Source organism: Medicago truncatula, chromosome 6, assembly GCF_003473485.1.
Source record: "Medicago truncatula cultivar Jemalong A17 chromosome 6, MtrunA17r5.0-ANR, whole genome shotgun sequence".
Taxonomy (NCBI): domain Eukaryota; kingdom Viridiplantae; phylum Streptophyta; class Magnoliopsida; order Fabales; family Fabaceae; genus Medicago; species Medicago truncatula.
This window is the reverse complement of record NC_053047.1, coordinates 33166353-33184012: the sequence shown is the minus strand read 5'-3', so window position 1 is coordinate 33184012 and position 17660 is coordinate 33166353. Positions and strand designations below refer to the sequence as shown.

Here is a 17660-nt window from a genome sequence, read left to right as displayed (position 1 = left end):
TAAATGGCTATGATCAAGATGGCTGGCTCAATTTCAACTAAAAAAACTACCTTTCAAAAATAGAACCTCCCTCTATTTTATACAACAATTAAATAACAAACTTTCAACCATAAACACTTGGGGAATAGAGGAAGAACAAAAAAAAAAAAAACCAATTTTTCCTTTTGTTTTAACATAAATTGTTTCATTAATTTTTTTGTCTCTCATTGTTGAAATTGAAAACCATGGCTGCAGCTTCCAAGGTCTTCCTCTCATTCCTCCTCATAAATTTATCTTCATTTTTTAACCCTTGTTTATGCGACGGCGGTGGCGGCAGCGGCAGCGTCGATCTTGACCAAATTCTTCCTGGCCTTGGACAAAATGCAATTGCAAATGCACAATGCATGCACCAATTGCTTCCTTGTCAACCATTTTTGAAGGCTCCAAATGATCCTCCTCCAACATGTTGTGACCCTTTAAAGGAGATGGTAACCAATTCATCCGATTGCCTTTGCCAATTTATTAACAATCCTACAATGATTCTTTCCTTAGAAGTTTCTAAGGATGATATCATGAAGCTTCCAAAAGCTTGTGGTATAAAGGTTGATATCTCCAAGTGCAATGCCAATGCAGGTAATTAATTTATGATTAATTTGTGTTGATTGGTTTAATTTCATATGCAAACATGTGCAACATATTTTTGCAAAATGGAAAAACAATAAAAACTCATGAAATTAAACCTTGTTTTTTCCCATTGATGGCTCATTTGTTTAAACTTAAATCAAAGTTATTTTTTAATTAAATTTTTTTGAGATTTACTTATAAGTTACTTAAGTCAAAAATTGATTATTTCAAGATGACTCTTAATAAAAACTTGTCCAAACATGTTACGTATTTTTTAAAAATGTTTTCTTTTATGTAATTTTTTTTTTTTTTTTATGTTTTTGTGTGTTTGGGAGAGATTTTTTTTTTAATGGTTGGCATGTTTTGGTTAGAGAGACAATGAAGGAGAGACTAGTGGTTTTAATCTTTGGCTGTCATTTTTTTTACCTTTGATTGGTTTAGGAATTTTTTGGATCTAACCTTCCATCTAGTGGGTCATATATATCTCCTTAATAATGAAATTATGCAAACCACTACATGATATCCTAATCAACTGAAAAAATTGCATTTAAAAAATGCAGTTATGATCACCCTTCATATCATGTTGAATAAGACATGGAACATGCAACAATCTTAAAACCACAAAACAAACTACAAAATTATTGAATTCTCAATGGTTGATTCAATTAGTAAAGAAAAATATGTTGTCTCATAGCTAAGGGATCATAGTCATTGGGTGAAGACCAGATGACTCGTATGGTTTAACTAAATTGACTTTAAAAGATATCTCATAATACGAACAATCTGATAGTCAACTAATAGTCGAGAATCCATGACTACAGACTACAAAGAATCTAAATCACTGGATAATATGCAACCTCAATATCGAGATGTAATAGATAAATATTTTATTTATTGCTTTCAGTTGATGGAGAAACATCGTCTAAAGGCGCTTCTAAAGAAGGTTCTGCAGAATCAACCAGCTCAGCATCTAAAGAATCTAACGACGCTTCTGTAGATTCAACTAGCTCAACATCTACAGAAGCTTCTGCAGAATCAACTAGCTCAGCAAAACTGATTACTCCATATGGAATCACTTATTTTGGTGTACCTGCATTTGTTGCATTTTTTACTACTCTACTATTTTCTGCATAGTAGGCTTACTTGGGATACTGGTCAAAAACATTCCTTATGTATGAACTTGTTCTCTGCTGAAATTTCTCTCTTGAAGCTTGGTTATGTAAATTTTGATGTCATATTTAAAAAGGAGTTAAGAATATGAATTCAGAACTATCAACAATACTATGCATTTTTTATTTTTAATGTTGCAGTAGTAGAGATCCACTGCCATTAACTAGTGGATTATATCCAGTTTCTATTAATTCTTTTTTGAAGATGGTTTTTCAATTTTAAGATTGTACAGTCTTTTTCAAAGCACCTCTTATGAAATATACAACACATTATTATTAGAGGTGTGTTATTTTGACACAGATTTTCCAACAAATTTCAACAACAATTTAGATGGTTAATACAATTAATTACGTTCAATAGATAGTTGATGGATAAAACAATGCGTCAATTCATTAATCATCGGCTAAATACAGTTAAAAACGATTTTAAATGTCACTAACCACAATTTTCGTGTGTAAATTTGAACATAAATCATGGTTCATGAATATGAATATAATGTATGGTTGAACATCTAAAAATCACATGCAAAAACAACTTGGATTCCTAATAGATATAATTTTTATCTTGAAAATTGTTGTTAAAGACGTTCAAAAACGTGGTTAATTACGTTTGGTTGATGATTAATTACTTACAACAACTGATTATATTCATTAACCATACACAGAACATAATTAACTACATATTTCAAATGCATTAATCATCTAAATTGTTGTCAAATTCGTGTGGCATGACATCATATCTGCTATTATGAATAATTTTGTTAGGTAACTTGAACTGGGAAAAGCAGGAAACAATAGAAGAGAGAAAGGAAAGAAAAAAAAGTAGTATAAAGAACTTATTGCCCTTATTGCTTCCATCTAACACCTCTAATCCAACACTAATTTTACAAAATAGTAGTAGCTTTTTCTAATAAAAAATTGACCAAAAGATAATAAATATCAGCATATGATATCCATTCCCCTTGCATCAAAATTTCTAAATTATTTTGTTCAATAAATGTCACCTCATTTCCATTCCACAAGTGTTTTTGTGGTGAGAAGTAACTTTCTGAGAAGACTTCACTTGAATAGCACATGTTGCTGGAAAATGATCCTTGGCAATTGAGATTGGAAGATTGAGAAGACAATACTCCAATGAGATAGACATATGATATGGTAAATTGAAATGTAATGTGTCTGCGTAATTAACCTATAACAGTAACAAATTTGCTATCTCCTCTTGTTACTCTGTCTTAGCCTCTTGAAAGCCATAAATGTAACTGCTGCAGAAAGAGAATACCTGTCCCAAATACAAACAATTCTTTTTGTTAGAAAGAACGCCAACCATTTTTATTAATACAATGAACATTACATCTTTTATTTTAGGATTAGATATGTTTGTAGTCACTACAAAAATCATGACCTTTCATGTTTAGTCAGTAAATTTTTTTATTCATTTTTAGTCCCCATCTTTTACAAAAACTAGGCGCTTCTAGTCTCTGCAGAGTGATTTAAAGAATGTCACTATAAGTATAAGCATGTGTCAGTGTCGTGTCTGTCCAACACTGATGCATGTTGGACATGGAACACACCTTCAATCTGAAGTGATGTTGATACATATCTCATCAGCCAAAGTAGAATAAGGATATGTACCAACAAAAGAAATTTTAACTTGACAAAAAAATGCACAATGCTCAACATGCAAAGAAAGAAAAGCAAGTTCACCATGTTAATATGTAGTTTAGGTGGTCCTGAGGCATCACTGAACTTCGAATCAAGGCATTAACATCCTTAGGAAGAGGGTAAGGATTACTTGGATTAACATTCTCGTTAATATCATCAACATAGACAGTATTTTCTGGAAGGCCGCAAGATCGGGCAATGCTAGGAACATCAATATAGAACCACTGAGAAGACCCGGGATCATTTGCAGGAACAAATATGCTTGGGTTCTCACTTCCACGAACTACCCCGACCACTTCATTAGGTGTTATAGACGGGACCTGGTCCTGTAAACGAGCAACGTTTTAAAATAAGCAATGTTTTAAAATCAAACCGGACGGTTCAACCGCGTTCAACCGCCTGAACTGTGAACCAACACTGTCTGTGGTTCGGTTATTTGAGTGGTTCAACTGCAGTTTCGTCCTAGTTGTGGTTTGAAATAGTTGAACCATGACTCAAAGATATCACCGGTTCGCTGTCTGGTTTGGTTTTTTGAAACATTGAAAATAAGTTTGAATCTCCAAATTTAAGCATTAAACAAGGAACGATATGATGGGAAAATGACTAGAGCCTAGAGGTAGAGACAACCTCGCTGCTGACAGGCTCTTTAGACCAAAATCTCCACCACGATCTGGTTCCGTCAGCTTGTGAAGGGGAAGGAAGAGGATCTGCAAACTGTTCATCGTGTGAAGCCTCTAAAAACTTGTCTTTCCAACTGCGGGGAACCCATCCTCTGTTAACAAGAATTGGAGAACTCACACTGCAAGAAGCAATACACGATATGAAATTGAAGAAACTCGGAAAAAATAATACAGCCAACTCAAAAACATGGAAGTGTAGCCTGCCAAAAGTAATTGATAACTGATGATCAAGAAAAAGTATTGTTCATAACATGATACAGATGTTATTATGTTATAAAAGTTAAGATTTAGAGCTTATGGGGTGATGAGAATAAATCCGAAGCCTTTTAAATTCGAGAGTCTAGTGAAACTGAAACATACATATTGAGCCGCAAGAAGGGATAATCCTTAATCAAAAGGAAAAACTTAAGAGTTTAAGTGTTGAAAACGTTCATCATATGTAAAGCGTAAATTTTAAAAATTTCTAATGATGTGATGCATTACTTTAATTTACAAAGCTCTTAATGATTTTGATTTACCTGTCAGGATGATCATGAACTGGCATAAGAGGTGTTATAACATAGTAACCATTTTCAGTAACTCCTGAAATGCTTCTTGAACGTGGTCCCACGTAGATTGATTTTTTATCATCAAAAACTCCCTTGCAGACAACCTTTCTAAATTCCAGAGAATCTAACTCCTCACTTGACGGATACGCACCACTGAATTTCAATGGTTCCATTTGCAACCTCTTCCCTCGATACTCCAACATTTTAATCTGTAACATTGTAAGATGGAAAGAATTCTCATTGAGATATAAAAATTATAAGAACTTATGTAAAAAATTTGAGAAAGCATATGATACTAGTTCATCATATGTCCATAAGTCATTTATTTACATATTATTCCCCCGGGATAGATTATGAAAACATCTTACAACTCAGTTTAACCACGTTCACTCTTTGATTATCTAATTAGCTTCTACATGAACACTTGTTTAATAAGCGCTAAATTGAGCTCTTTACCAAAGGCACACAAAAAATTCTTAAAATATGATTATCTTTAAGCCATCTACATATCAAGGAAATGGAGGAGGCAAATAATCCACAACATGAGCCTATGATTAGAAATCTCCTTGATGGGTTAAGACTTGAGAGATGAACAACATATAGAGATGTAATGTAATAGTAGTAAATTTAAAAGATGGAAAACATAATGCTGAAATATGTAATGCCTTAATGCATCAAAAACTTATGGAAGTTATCTAGATCACTAACATAATGGAACGATGTCACGCGATTTTGAGTTTTGACAGTCATAAATAAATAATAAACATATTCGGCTACAGTAGAGAAGGAGAATAGGCACATGTGTCAAAAGATTAATCATCACACTCCGTAAAATAGCACAGCACATCATATTTTAACACTATCATCACACACCAAGCTTATAGACTAAGTCATTTACTTGATCCTCACCACAAACACAGAACAAAAAATTTCTTCTGATTTGCATGACAAAACTCTATTGCCAAAAACAATATAAATATAGTTATTAAGATGATGCCGCATTCACATATTTTCCACTAGATCTGAATTGGCTGGAGTCAGAAATATTGTCGATACTAAGGCCAGAATCTCAGTGAATGTGAATCAAATAAAGAAGAGCGACGGGTTTAATTTGAAGTTTCTCACTTCATCAATATGGATTCAAAACACAAACTCAAAATGTGAGATGTATGATTTTTAACAGAGTTCAAATATATTAAGTGACAGTGTTGTCAAACACGGATCACATGAAATAGTGGTTTGTTCTACAACACTAAACCGCTGCTTTAGCCACAATTTGCATCACTTTGCACTAAATCGTGTATCACAAAATAATAGCAATCAGTCCAAATTACACTGCGCTGTGTCGAAATAGAGCCGCTAACAATGCACCAAATCTGTATCCAATTTTCACTACATAATTCTTAGTACCTTCTTTCTATCTCTCTTTCCCCCTTTCGTATAATCAAAATCAATGATTCAAATTTTCATACATTCTGACAATGTGAACCTAAATAGCACCGAATTTTTGATCAAAGGTGTTCTATTGTCTGACAAGTGTCAGTACATGTGACAATATTCAATTGATTAATTTTCTTAAATTATCACCAGTGTCGACTTGTCAGCATCGTGTTTGGTTTCGGTGCCTAATACATGTGAACAAGAATTATGTGAAAGTATACTTTTTTTCTTATAATAGTATCTTCTCTCTATCTCTCCTTCCCCCTTTCTCATAACAAAATTTCATACATTCCGACAATGTGAACCTTTGTAGCACCAACATTTTTTATCGAAGACATGCCCGGTGTCCGAACATGTGATAACATTCTACTAATTTTCTTAAATTATTACCGGTGTCGATGTGTCAGCATTGTGTTAGTGTTAATGCTTCGTAGATGTGAACAACGATTATATGAAAGTATAATTTTTTCTAGTATAAATAATAGAGATTAATTCAATGCATCGACGGTGCAAAACCTTTTTACACGAGCATCCAATCAACTCACATCACAGTGTCATTTTTATATGTTATTTCCTAAATTTTCTCCATAAATATCTACCTCAGCATGATTTAAGCGGATACATGTGTAAATAAGCTTTACACTGCCAGTATATACAAATGAAAACGATTGTTATAATGAATTGAATGGAGAAAAGACACCCACCCACCTTATCTTCTCTTCTAACAATTTGCCAACTCCCAAGACCAAATGCAATTGCTCCAGGTAAATACAACCACCATTTAGAAGCTTTTCCTTTCACACAAAAAAAAATATATAAATAAAAATCAATAAACATAAATTAAAAAAAAAAAATAACTTTTAATTAGAGGGAACATCATTGAAAAAAACAAGAACGACCCACATGAGGAATTCATCAAATTAACACGAATGAGTGCTTACCATTTGAATCAGAGGAAGAAGAAAGTGTTGGGTCGGAATCAGAGACTGCAGCAGCGGAGCTGAATGGACGGACATCGGAGCTGATGCCGGTGCAGGTGGAGATACGGCGGAGCTCCGCGAGGATTCTGGCGGCGGAGGTGGTTGGTGGCATTGGGAGAATGGGTGAGAGAAAAGGGAGAGAGGTGAAGAATCGCAAAGAGAGGGTTTATGGGGTGAAATATGATGTGTGCGAGAGCACCAGTAGCTTCAGTAAACCTCCCGGAAGGGTAAGAAATATTAATTTTTTGGCTTAAATTATGTATCAAGTCTTTGCAAATACGTCCTTCAATAAAAAGTCTCCGCATATATGTATATATATATATATATGCAATTTGAGTTTTTCGTTCTCGAATTTGTTAATCCTTTCAAATAACTATTGCAAATATTCAGTTGAGTTTTTGTCTTAATCTCGTTTTCTTAATGATGTTGATGGTGGTTAGCAACGTGACACAATGACTGGATAAAACGAGTCCACGTCAGCAAACAAAATATAAACTTACCCTTATTGAGTGCAAACAACACTCATGTAATGACTCCCTCAGTCCCTATATATAAGACCCTTTTGCCAAAATTACGGGAATTAAGATAGTGGATATTTGTATTAAAGTTGTTTGTAATCACTATTGTTTTTACAATTTTATCCTTTAAGAAAGAAGGTTAGTTTATGTTTTCAACATGTTAATTATTGTTGATTGAAGAAAAAGATGTATAATAAATAGGGGTATGTATGTAAAGAAATAATTAATGTAGTTGGAAATAACAAAAGGGTCTTATAAAAAGGGATAAAAAAATTTCTCAAAAGGATCTTATAATTAGGGACGGAGGGAGTATTTGTTTTCTATAAAAGGGTAAGGAAATAATGATTTAATGGAATGATTTCTTATTATTTCATTCAAATATTAGTAAATAATCATTTTGATCTAAACGTGTACTTAACTATTATAGCATTCCTTAGTTGAGCCAAAAACACAAAATAATCTCTTACTCTAAATTTTAGTTCTACATAATAGTTCTAGATTAAGATGTTAATCATGATTTGTCTGCTGAATTTTTGTTCTCCATCATTATAAATTTTTTAAATAATTCATAATTAATTCTTCACTTGTTTAAAAGTTTTAAAAAATTTTGGTAAAAGTTCTTACAAGTTACAAATAACCTATTAAAATTATGAAAAGAATCAAGACTTCTAAATCAAGACTTCTTCATAATACTACAAAACTTTGCATATTTCTTTTATATTTTTTTTATAGATATGTCTGCAAAAAACCAATTCAAAATTTAATTTCTAAGTCGAGGATTTTGTTGTTTTTTTCTTGAGTTTTTTACACTTTAAAAATTTTATAATTAATTCGTCCTTTAGTGATTTTCTTAATTTTATGTGAAAAGCCGTATTTTATCATTATAAATATGCTTTAAAATCATTTTTTTGAACTTTATGTCTATATGAATAAACAAAAATTAAAAGATAAAACGAATTTTAAACAATAATAATTGAATTAAGATTTACAATAAAATTTCCACTTATTCTACAAACCACAAAATTCTTAATTTGAGCAAAATATTATTTTATTTTTAAGGATAATTTGAACAAAATATATTAAAATTTGTTATTCCTTAAAGAAAAATATAAAAACTTGTTCAAAAAGAAACAAAACATATATAAACACATTTTTCTGTTTTAACGAAAAACTAAAACCCTAACAAACTTTAATTTTCAAAGAACAAAAAATGCATGCGCTACTGCTTCAGTGCTTTGTATCAAAAACAACTCTGCACTGAACTGAACTGGCCGTAAAAATAAAACCTCGTCGGGAAAGCCGCCGGAGTTGGCCTCCGTCTACCATCAGCAACGGTGAGATGTTCTTATGAAGTTAGTTATATCATTTATGTTCAGTTTCACATTCAGGAGCCAAAATTTATTTTGATAGGTTTGGTTGCTCTCAAGTAGAATTGATTCTAGTATTGATTATTTGTATGTTTGATTCTGTAAATTTGATTCCAACTAAAAATGAGTTGAGGGCAAAGTTGTTTGTGTTTGGATACATTTATGTAAGTGAGTTGAACTATAAATTTGTGTGTACAATTCAATTCTAGAATCAAAAGCTATAAATCCTAGTTTTAATTAGAATCAATTCTGATTTCTGAAGGCAAAATCAATTTTACTATTACTCAAAAACAACCAAACATGTCAGAATCAATTTTGGCCCCTCTAGTAGTGGAGCAAACTTAAGTTTGAATTTGTGTGTTTAGTTCTGCAGAATTGATTTTGTAAAGTTGATTTTAGTCAAAAGTGGTTTGTGTTTTGATACATTCACATAAGAAATGAGTTGAACAATGAATTTTAGTATGAAAATCACGTTTGGAGTCAAAAGCTACAGATCCTAGTTTCAAGTTAGAATCAAATTTGCCTCCTCCAAACTTGAAACCAAAATTTGGTTCCACTTCTAGAGGAACCAAAATTGATTCTGGATGTGTATAATTGATTCTGACATGTTTGGTTGCTATCGAGTATAATTGATTCTGCCTCCGGAATTGATTCTACTTGAAGCGGATTTGTAGTTTTTCATTCTATAATTGATTTTCATACACAAATTTACAATTCAACTCACTTTTACATAAATGTATCCAAACACAAATCACTTTTAATTAGAATTACTTTGAACTAAAATCAATTCTCTCCAACGCACAACCAAACACATGTTTAGAATCAATTTTTCCCCATCATTTTTTATTCTATAATTGATTTTTTAGATACAATTTTATTGTTCAAATTAGATACCAATTTATTGTTTAAATCACATTTACATGAATGTATCCAACATAAAACACTTTACCTTCAACTCACTTTTAGACAGATAATTTCCCAATATTATCTTTGTGATCTACCTAAACATGTTTACTTCCTCTTATTGATTGATGTTCCACTTTGCTTGTTATAGTGCAGATTGTTTATTTGATTGTTTCCAATGAAATGAAAGAAGAGAATTATTCTGAAAAAAGAAGAGTGTGAGAGAGTGTTTCACGAAGAAGTGTTGAATGGAATTATCCAAAAAATGCAATCTTCTTCAAGCTAGGGGAGAAGGTTGTGATGTTGTGTATTGCTACAACAACAAGGTTAAGGTATGCCTTCCACAAATTTCTGAGGTTCTTTTCCCATTGCCCGAAACAAAATGCAAAAATATTATCTTCCTTTAATGGCATTGATGATGCTGTTACATTATTCAATCACTTGATTAATATGCAGCCGCTTCCCTCTGTTATACAATTTAACACGATTATAGGGTCAGTAGTGAAGATGAAGCATTGTCCTGTTGCTATCTCTCTTTTGAAACAAATGGTGTTTAAAGGAGTTACTCCTTCCATATTCACTTTGAGTATTTGGATCAACTGTTACTGCCATTTGGGTGAGATGGGTTTTGCTTTTTCCGTACTCGGCATAGTTTTGAAGCGGGGTTATCAACCCAATAATATAACCTTGACGACGGTCATGAAAGGACTTTGTATCAATGGCGAGGTTCAGAAAGCAATGGACTTTCATGACAATGTGGCAGCACAAGGAATGCTGTTGGATGAAGTTTGTTACGGGACCTTGATCAATGGCTTGTGTAAAATAGGACGTTCAATAGATGCCTTTCAGTTGCTACAAGAGATGGAAGGACAAGTGGTTAAGCCTAACATAGTAATCTACAACATGATCATTGATAGTTTTTGTAAAGACGAGCTTACATGTAAGGCTCGAGATTTATATTTGAAAATTGTTGACATGGGAATAGATCCTGATATTTTAACTTATACTTCTCTAATTCGTGGTTTTTGTAGAACGGGTCAATGGGGAGAAGTTAAGCAATTGATGTGTGAAATGGTTAATAAAAATATCAACCCAAATGTTTATACCTTCAATGTATTAATTGATGCATTTTGTAGAAAAGGAAAGATGATAGAAGCTCAAGGAATGTTTAATTTGATGGTTAAAAGAGGCCAGCAACCAGACATTGTTACGTTCAACACTTTAATTAGTGGACATTGCTTACATGGTAATGTGCTTGAGGCAAGAAAATTATTTGATACAGTTTTTGAACGGGGTATTCTGCCTGATGTTTGGAGTTATACCATCTTGATTATTGGGTATTGCAAGTGTAAAAGGATTGATGAAGCTGTGAGTCTCTTCAATGAAATGCGTTGCAAAAATATGGTTCTGGATATTGTTTTGTATAGTTCGCTTATTGATGGTTTGTGCAAATCTGGGAGGATCTCTTATGCATGGGAGCTTTTTAGTACAATCAACAATGACGGTCCACCACCTAATGTTATCACTTACAATATCTTGATAGATGCTTTTTGCAAAATCCAAGATATTGACATGGGAATTGAATTATTTAAACTAATGTGTGGAAAGGGCTTGACACCTACTGTTTTGACTTACAACATCTTGATTAATGGGTATTGCAAGAGTAAGAGGATTCGTGAAGCCATGAATCTCTTGAGTGTAATGCAAAGCAAAAATTTGGCTCCTGATTCTATAACTTATAATTCTCTTTTTGATGGGTTGTGTAAATCTGGGAGAATCTCCGATGCTTGGGAGCTTTTCAAAGTGATGCATGTTGGTGGACCACCGGTTGATGTTGCTACTTACAATGTCTTGTTAGATGCTTTTTGCAAAGCACAAGATGTTGCTTAGGCAATTGCATTATTCAATCTAATGTTGGAAATGGGATTGACTTCTTAAGATTATAGTCATAGCATCTTGATTAGTGAATTTTGGAGAAGGATGAATGAAGTCATGAATCTCTTCAAAGATGTGTCACAACCATATGATTCTTGATACTATCAAGTATACACTCATGGTTTTCTAATTAAAGGCTCAGGCTTATGCAAATGTTGGAGAATCCAAATGCATGAGAGCTAACTGATGGTATACATTGTTAGATGCTTTTTGTAAAAGTCTGTTTATTTAATTGATGGTTTATACAGAGGTCGAAGATTGATATTTTCGCATAAGAGATTGTTCAGGATCTTTTGATTTGTCTGAAAGACAACACATATAACACCATAACCAGTGGACTTTCCTAAGGTTTGTTCCATGTAGAAGCAGTAGCTTTCTGTCTAGAAATAAAAGGCGATGGTGCTAACTGATAAGAGAGAGGAACTGCATCAAGAAATGGCTGTTGGTGGTCTGTAGTCTGTACAAATGGTAAAACCTACTGATATATTTTGGCTACACAGAAATTTATACTTATGATGTGTATGTTTAAATGCTTAGCATTGCAAGTTTCCTTTGAGCTTATTTTAGCGTTGGGTTGTTGCCATTGGTTGATTTATTGTCTTTATATCGTTGTTATACATTAACTTTGGCAAATGTGCTCCTGATGTGCTGCTTATGAATTGTTTCTAGGATTTCTTATGTAGCCGATATATAATTTTTTTATGCTTGCAAGTAAATATCCCTCTTATAATACAATGACAATGGCATTAAGTCTCTATGTGCTGCTATTTCTAATCTGCTCTCTTGTTCTCTCTAATGATATGTTATTTCTGTATCCTTTTTACTACTAAACAAGACCAATGCTATTGCCAATTCTACAGTTTTCATAACTTAATATTTTGCTTTGCTTTTCACTCCTATATTTTTTATATCACAGTTTTGCATATTGGATGCACCTTTTTGTTGTGTACATGCTCATGCTGGCAATCTGTGGATTTCGTTGTTCAATATAAATGCACTAATTGAATACTACTTCGATAGCTGTTATGAATGCGGGATCTGAAGAAAGGTTGTTCTATATAAAAAAAGTTAATATAATGCTTTAAGTCATAATTTCTAGTTGATTTTTCTGAAGTTAAGTCAATCACAGATTGTGGGAAATAGCGGTCTATTCAAATTCCACTACGCAAAACGCAACACTGTTAAGAACTAAAACTCAATGAAAGATGTTGACATGATTCAAATGATGCTGCAGGTTCATAAATCCTACTCTTCTCTTTCTCCTGTTATCTGTATTATAAACAGATTAATTTCTGAAACTGCAGCCTTTGTAGTATACTTTTAGATTGCTAGGCAGTTATTTTGCTTAGAAATTATTTGTTTAGCGTGCTTGGTAAATATTTGATGTGTCCCTGTACTTTTGAGTAGCTTCTCATAACACAGGTTGTGGAAGACACAATGAGGACGAAAGTTTTATGTATTTTTTTTAGTTTCATGGAATTCTCTAAAATATTGGAATGGACTGTAATGCCTGCATTTTTTCAGAGCACCTATCCTTCCCTTTATTTCCACTTATTACAATCAAATTAAGTTTGATTTTCTTTTTTTTGATCCAGAAAGTTTTAGTGTCAATGACTAACCACTGTTATATTTTCAAATTAAGTTTGATTTTCTTCTCTTAACCGGATTGGTGCGGGTATGTGTATCCGAGATGAAGATGAGAGTTTTGTGCTTGCAAAGACCAAACGATTTCTTCTATATTTGGTTTGTGGATGGGAGATGATTGTCGTCTGGTAACTGATATTCATTGGGTTCACGATCTGTGGCTGGTTGGTTGGATGGAGTTGATTTCATACTTGATTATAAGCATGTGGTTAGTAAATCTAAAGCTCCAGCAGAGGATGTCTTTGAATTAGGCGTTATAACATCTGATTGTAGACGTTTTTTTTCTCGAGTTTATTAGGAGACATGCCAATGAAGTAACTCATATTTTAATAAAGAAGGCTACATCTTTAGCTAATGTCCTCCTTTTTATTGAAACGCCACTTTGTATCTAATTTTATTATTGCTAATGAAGTGAACAAAGTTAATCCTATTTTTAAGACACTCATTTGTAACCAAAAAAATCTACAAGACACTTAGTATTGTATTTGATACTATTTTTCTTCTTTATTAGGCACAATTAAACTACAAATTTGACACAATGAATCTTGAAGTGATTTAACTACAAAATTAAACGTTGTACTATAAACTTAGAGTAATATGTTACTTGGATTCTAAGCAATAACAACTCTTTATTTGCAAACTAGACTGGACATTATTGATTGTGCTAAATAGTCAAAATCTCTTTCAAATTAGCATTTCACTTTTTTTTTTCCTCTACTAATTATCGTTTCTTTATTCATTGATTGAAGCATATGATTAAGACCAATCACTGCATAAAAAGGTTAGTAGTTGAGACCTTTGCATTTATAGGACACTTTTGAAAAAACTTATTGCCTTTTCTATGAAAATATTTTTCAACGTCTAAAACTGATATCCAACACCTTATTCTGATACGATTTTCATTGTTACATTAATTATTTTTTATCAAAATATCTTTAATTACTTTTACCAATTTTTATGCTAATCAATAAGTAAAAAATAAATAATATGATAAGAAGATAAGTCAGTCATTTCTTCCAAAAGTTAATCTTTAAATGATGAGACTATATTGGTTTATGGAGAGTTGATGAGGGAAAATGCTAGTGAATGAGATGAAGACACTATTCAAGTTAATACTTCTCTTATACCAACAATTCATGAGACAAGTTGATTTGGAGGCTAACTTCAGTTCGTTAGTTTTACAGTCAAGTTGGTTATAGACCATAGTTCTTGATTTCAAAATTTAAAGTTCCTCCTCATGTTAATGGTTTTATATGTAAACTGTTTCGAGCTGGGCGCAGACCCAATCGGTATGGCAAAAGGTGTAACATGTGCCACGGTGTAACTAATGCTGCAGGCGGTCATATCTCGTTCGAATCATGACCCTTTGGTAACCTTCAGACAACAGTCTATGTTTCGTGTCAGGTTTCTCGCAACTGCAAAATTGTTTTGGTATTCAAAGCTCTTGGCACATCATCTATATAAGGGACGACCCACACCCTTGTGAAAAATACATTTTCCCCCATGCATCTAAACCTCATGGCTCTCATAAAATCGTCACTGACTTGAGCGTTGTAGTTCTTAAAGATACACCAACCCACTTTATTGAGTAGCCGTCGTCCTCCAAAGTATCTCAGCAACTTCGACCGCCATCTTTAGATCCGATCCAAATCATAAACTATGCAAGAATGTTCACCTTAAGGTTTAGAGAAAGCAAGAAGTAAATGTGGTGTCATTTTTTGAATTGGATTCAAAAGTTGTGCTTGATGATAGTGTACAACAAATGCAAGAAGACAATCTTGACTTTGTTTTTCATTCAAATTATCAATGTAGCTTTCATGAAGAGGACTAGTCAATATTGTTGCTAATGCCCTTAAAAGGGTGGTCATAATCAAGAGCTTATTCTCATTTCTTTTTTCTAAAATGAAACATATCTCCTTTTGTCAAGAAAAAAAAATCAACCAAAATTTGTTACTCATCCTCATTTCAATAATCATTTTGATATTTTTTAAATTTCATATGATAAGATCATAATGTGGACCACCACCATATACATGATACACATGGTTGATGGTTCCATTTCCATCAAAAGAAGAAAAAGAAAAAGAAAACACAAAAAGTTAAAAGCCAAAACATGCTTTTTTGCACTTAATCCACAAACAAAAAGAATCTTAAATTAATTAACAAAAATTAAAATTAAATAAATAAAGGCACAAAAATTTTCAATTTTTCTTTCTGAGAAAAAAAAGAGAACATATTTAAAATAATCAAAATCCCAATTTTACCCCTACCCAGCACCACCGCTACATATTCCGGTGAGCGACGCCGGAAACCTATTACAAAGACTCACCGCCGGCGATTCTCCACCGCCAACATCTCCCACCGGCGGAAGAACCCTCCCATCAGCAAAAAGCTCTCTCCCACCATTCCTCTCCTGATGACCAACCACCATACCCTCCATCTCCACCGCCGTGTCGTAAAACGCGCCGTCGCCAAACCGCCGTTCCACCTCCAAAAAATCTCCTAACGACGCCGGTCTCGCATCACCTTCCCTACACAGCTGCCACCACCTTCGCCGCCGTTCCGCCGCCACGGCGGCGGGCCTTCTCTTCTTCTTGGATGCAATTCTCTTGGATCCACCGGCGCCGGAATGTGGGTCCCGGTGCTGTGATGGTGCTCTGAATGTAATGGCTGGAAAACTCACTCCCATTAGTGTTCCTAATGTTGTGCTTCTATCATGGAAGAATGATCCTGTGGACTGTATAATTCAAAAAATACCCAAATCAAAAAAATTAGATTTTTAGATTCATTAGTTAAAAAAGATTCAAAATTTTGGGGTGTTCAAAAAATCATCATATTGATTGCTTGAAAAAATGAAGAAAAAAAAAAAAAAAAATTTGAGAAATTTGTGTGTGTGTGTGTGATTTAGAGTTTGTTGATATTGAATATTAAATTAATAAGTGAAATTTTGATTCTTGAAATTTTGGGGTGTTAAAAAAAATGGAAATTTTTGAGAAGTTTGATGATATTGAATACTACTACTACTAAATAAATTAGTGAAAATTTAGATTCTTGAAATTGTAGGGTGTTAATTAAATGACAAAATTTGATTCATTGAAAAAAAAAACTACAATATTGAGAAATTTGTGTGTGTGTGAGATAGAGTTTGATGAAATTGAATATTGATACCTCAGTGTCAAGATCAGAGGAAGAAATGGAAGAGATGGAGGGTGAAGAAGGTGGTGGAACCAAATCATTAGCTGGATCTAGCATTGTTGTGTTGTGGATTTGTGGTGAGAGAGAGAGAGAGAGAGGTGGATTTTGGAGGTTTTAGGGGAAAGGGGTTAGTGGGAGTATGAATATGTGTTGAGTTTGTGGTTTTATATGTACTAACTAATCATAGTTTGAGGGGAGAATAGATGAGAGAGGAAATGTTTGGAGATTTATGAAAAAGGAATGGACTGTGTTTGAACTTTGAAACTTTGAAATGATTATATTATTGCTACACAGCTTGTGTCATGAATGTTTCAACTTTGGGAGGAAGATGATGGGAAGAACTCAAACCACACTACACTAGAGGCACACTAGTCTATTTTACAAGTAATTGATTTATATCTTTTAATCTGTATTTAATCTTTTAATTTAATTTCTTTCCATTTGTACTTGGTTAGTTGAATAAAATATAGTTAAATATTGAGCCTTTTGAACAAATTTGACCAACAAAAAAAATGTCAAGGGAAGGCCTTGAGCCTTATTGGCTTATATATAAAGTTCTGTACTAGAATAAATCATAGTAATATACAACAATTTTTAGCACTAAGTATACAACAAATATTATAAGGGTATCATCTAGATAAGAACACCATGTACAAAAGACATCACTGAATTAATTTACTAAATGATGATAATGATAGATCTAGCCAAAAAATTGACAATGATAGATAATGGCCCTATCTATCACCTAACATTTTTTTTTACAAGGACAAAGATTTTATTAAATAAGATATGAATCTAACACCTATCAATTTACTAAAGCTTTTCTGATAAATTACTTAGCCTCCTTTTCCGATTAATTTTGGGTGAATAAAAGGGTGAAAAACTTGGACATTTCACTTGTAGAGTTAGACTAGTTGCAAAAGGCCCCTACTTATAAACTCAAGAAGAATACAACTACACCACGTGCAATTAAGTCAAATTATGAAACACTATAATACAGTATGCTTTAAGAATGG

The 17660-nt window shown here is 33.1% G+C and overlaps 4 protein-coding genes across 10 annotated transcripts; 2 read left to right on the top strand and 2 right to left on the bottom strand.

Moving 5' to 3' along the window:
• Positions 1 to 223: 223 nt before the first annotated feature.
• Positions 224 to 2511, top strand: LOC11417654 (non-specific lipid transfer protein GPI-anchored 3). The gene is made up of 2 exons (XM_039827083.1): positions 224 to 612; positions 1493 to 2511. Exons 1-2 carry the CDS (start codon positions 225 to 227, stop codon positions 1735 to 1737), a joined length of 633 nt encoding a protein of 210 aa, XP_039683017.1. The 5' UTR covers position 224; the 3' UTR covers positions 1738 to 2511.
• A 37-nt stretch (positions 2512 to 2548) lies between these two features.
• Positions 2549 to 7338, bottom strand: LOC11417653 (surfeit locus protein 1). The gene is made up of 6 exons (XM_003619801.4): positions 7044 to 7338; positions 6811 to 6896; positions 4633 to 4871; positions 4062 to 4233; positions 3477 to 3760; positions 2549 to 3051 (listed from the first exon to the last, which is right to left on the bottom strand). Exons 1-6 carry the CDS (start codon positions 7192 to 7194, stop codon positions 2982 to 2984), a joined length of 1002 nt encoding a protein of 333 aa, XP_003619849.1. The 5' UTR covers positions 7195 to 7338; the 3' UTR covers positions 2549 to 2981.
• Positions 7339 to 8734: 1396 nt separating this feature from the next.
• Positions 8735 to 13888, top strand: LOC11418245 (pentatricopeptide repeat-containing protein At3g22470, mitochondrial). Of its 7 annotated transcripts, none has more exons than XM_024786119.2 (3): positions 8735 to 8934; positions 10027 to 10202; positions 10327 to 13888. In XM_024786119.2, the coding sequence occupies exons 2-3, from the start codon at positions 10119 to 10121 to the stop codon at positions 11758 to 11760; spliced, it is 1518 nt and encodes a 505-aa protein (XP_024641887.1). In that variant the 5' UTR covers positions 8735 to 8934; positions 10027 to 10118; the 3' UTR covers positions 11761 to 13888. The 7 variants fall into 7 exon arrangements, 4 of the variants coding, with proteins under 4 accessions (XP_024641887.1, XP_024641886.1, XP_039691150.1 ...); XM_024786118.2 differs by having other exon boundaries at positions 10022 to 10202; XR_003013212.2 differs by having other exon boundaries at positions 8737 to 8934; positions 10022 to 12273; positions 12935 to 13888.
• Positions 13889 to 15385: 1497 nt separating this feature from the next.
• LOC11416158 (uncharacterized protein At3g17950) lies at positions 15386 to 17010 on the bottom strand. Its single transcript, XM_003619799.4, has 2 exons — positions 16618 to 17010; positions 15386 to 16186 (listed from the first exon to the last, which is right to left on the bottom strand). Exons 1-2 carry the CDS (start codon positions 16699 to 16701, stop codon positions 15716 to 15718), a joined length of 555 nt encoding a protein of 184 aa, XP_003619847.2. The 5' UTR covers positions 16702 to 17010; the 3' UTR covers positions 15386 to 15715.
• Positions 17011 to 17660: the final 650 nt, after the last annotated feature.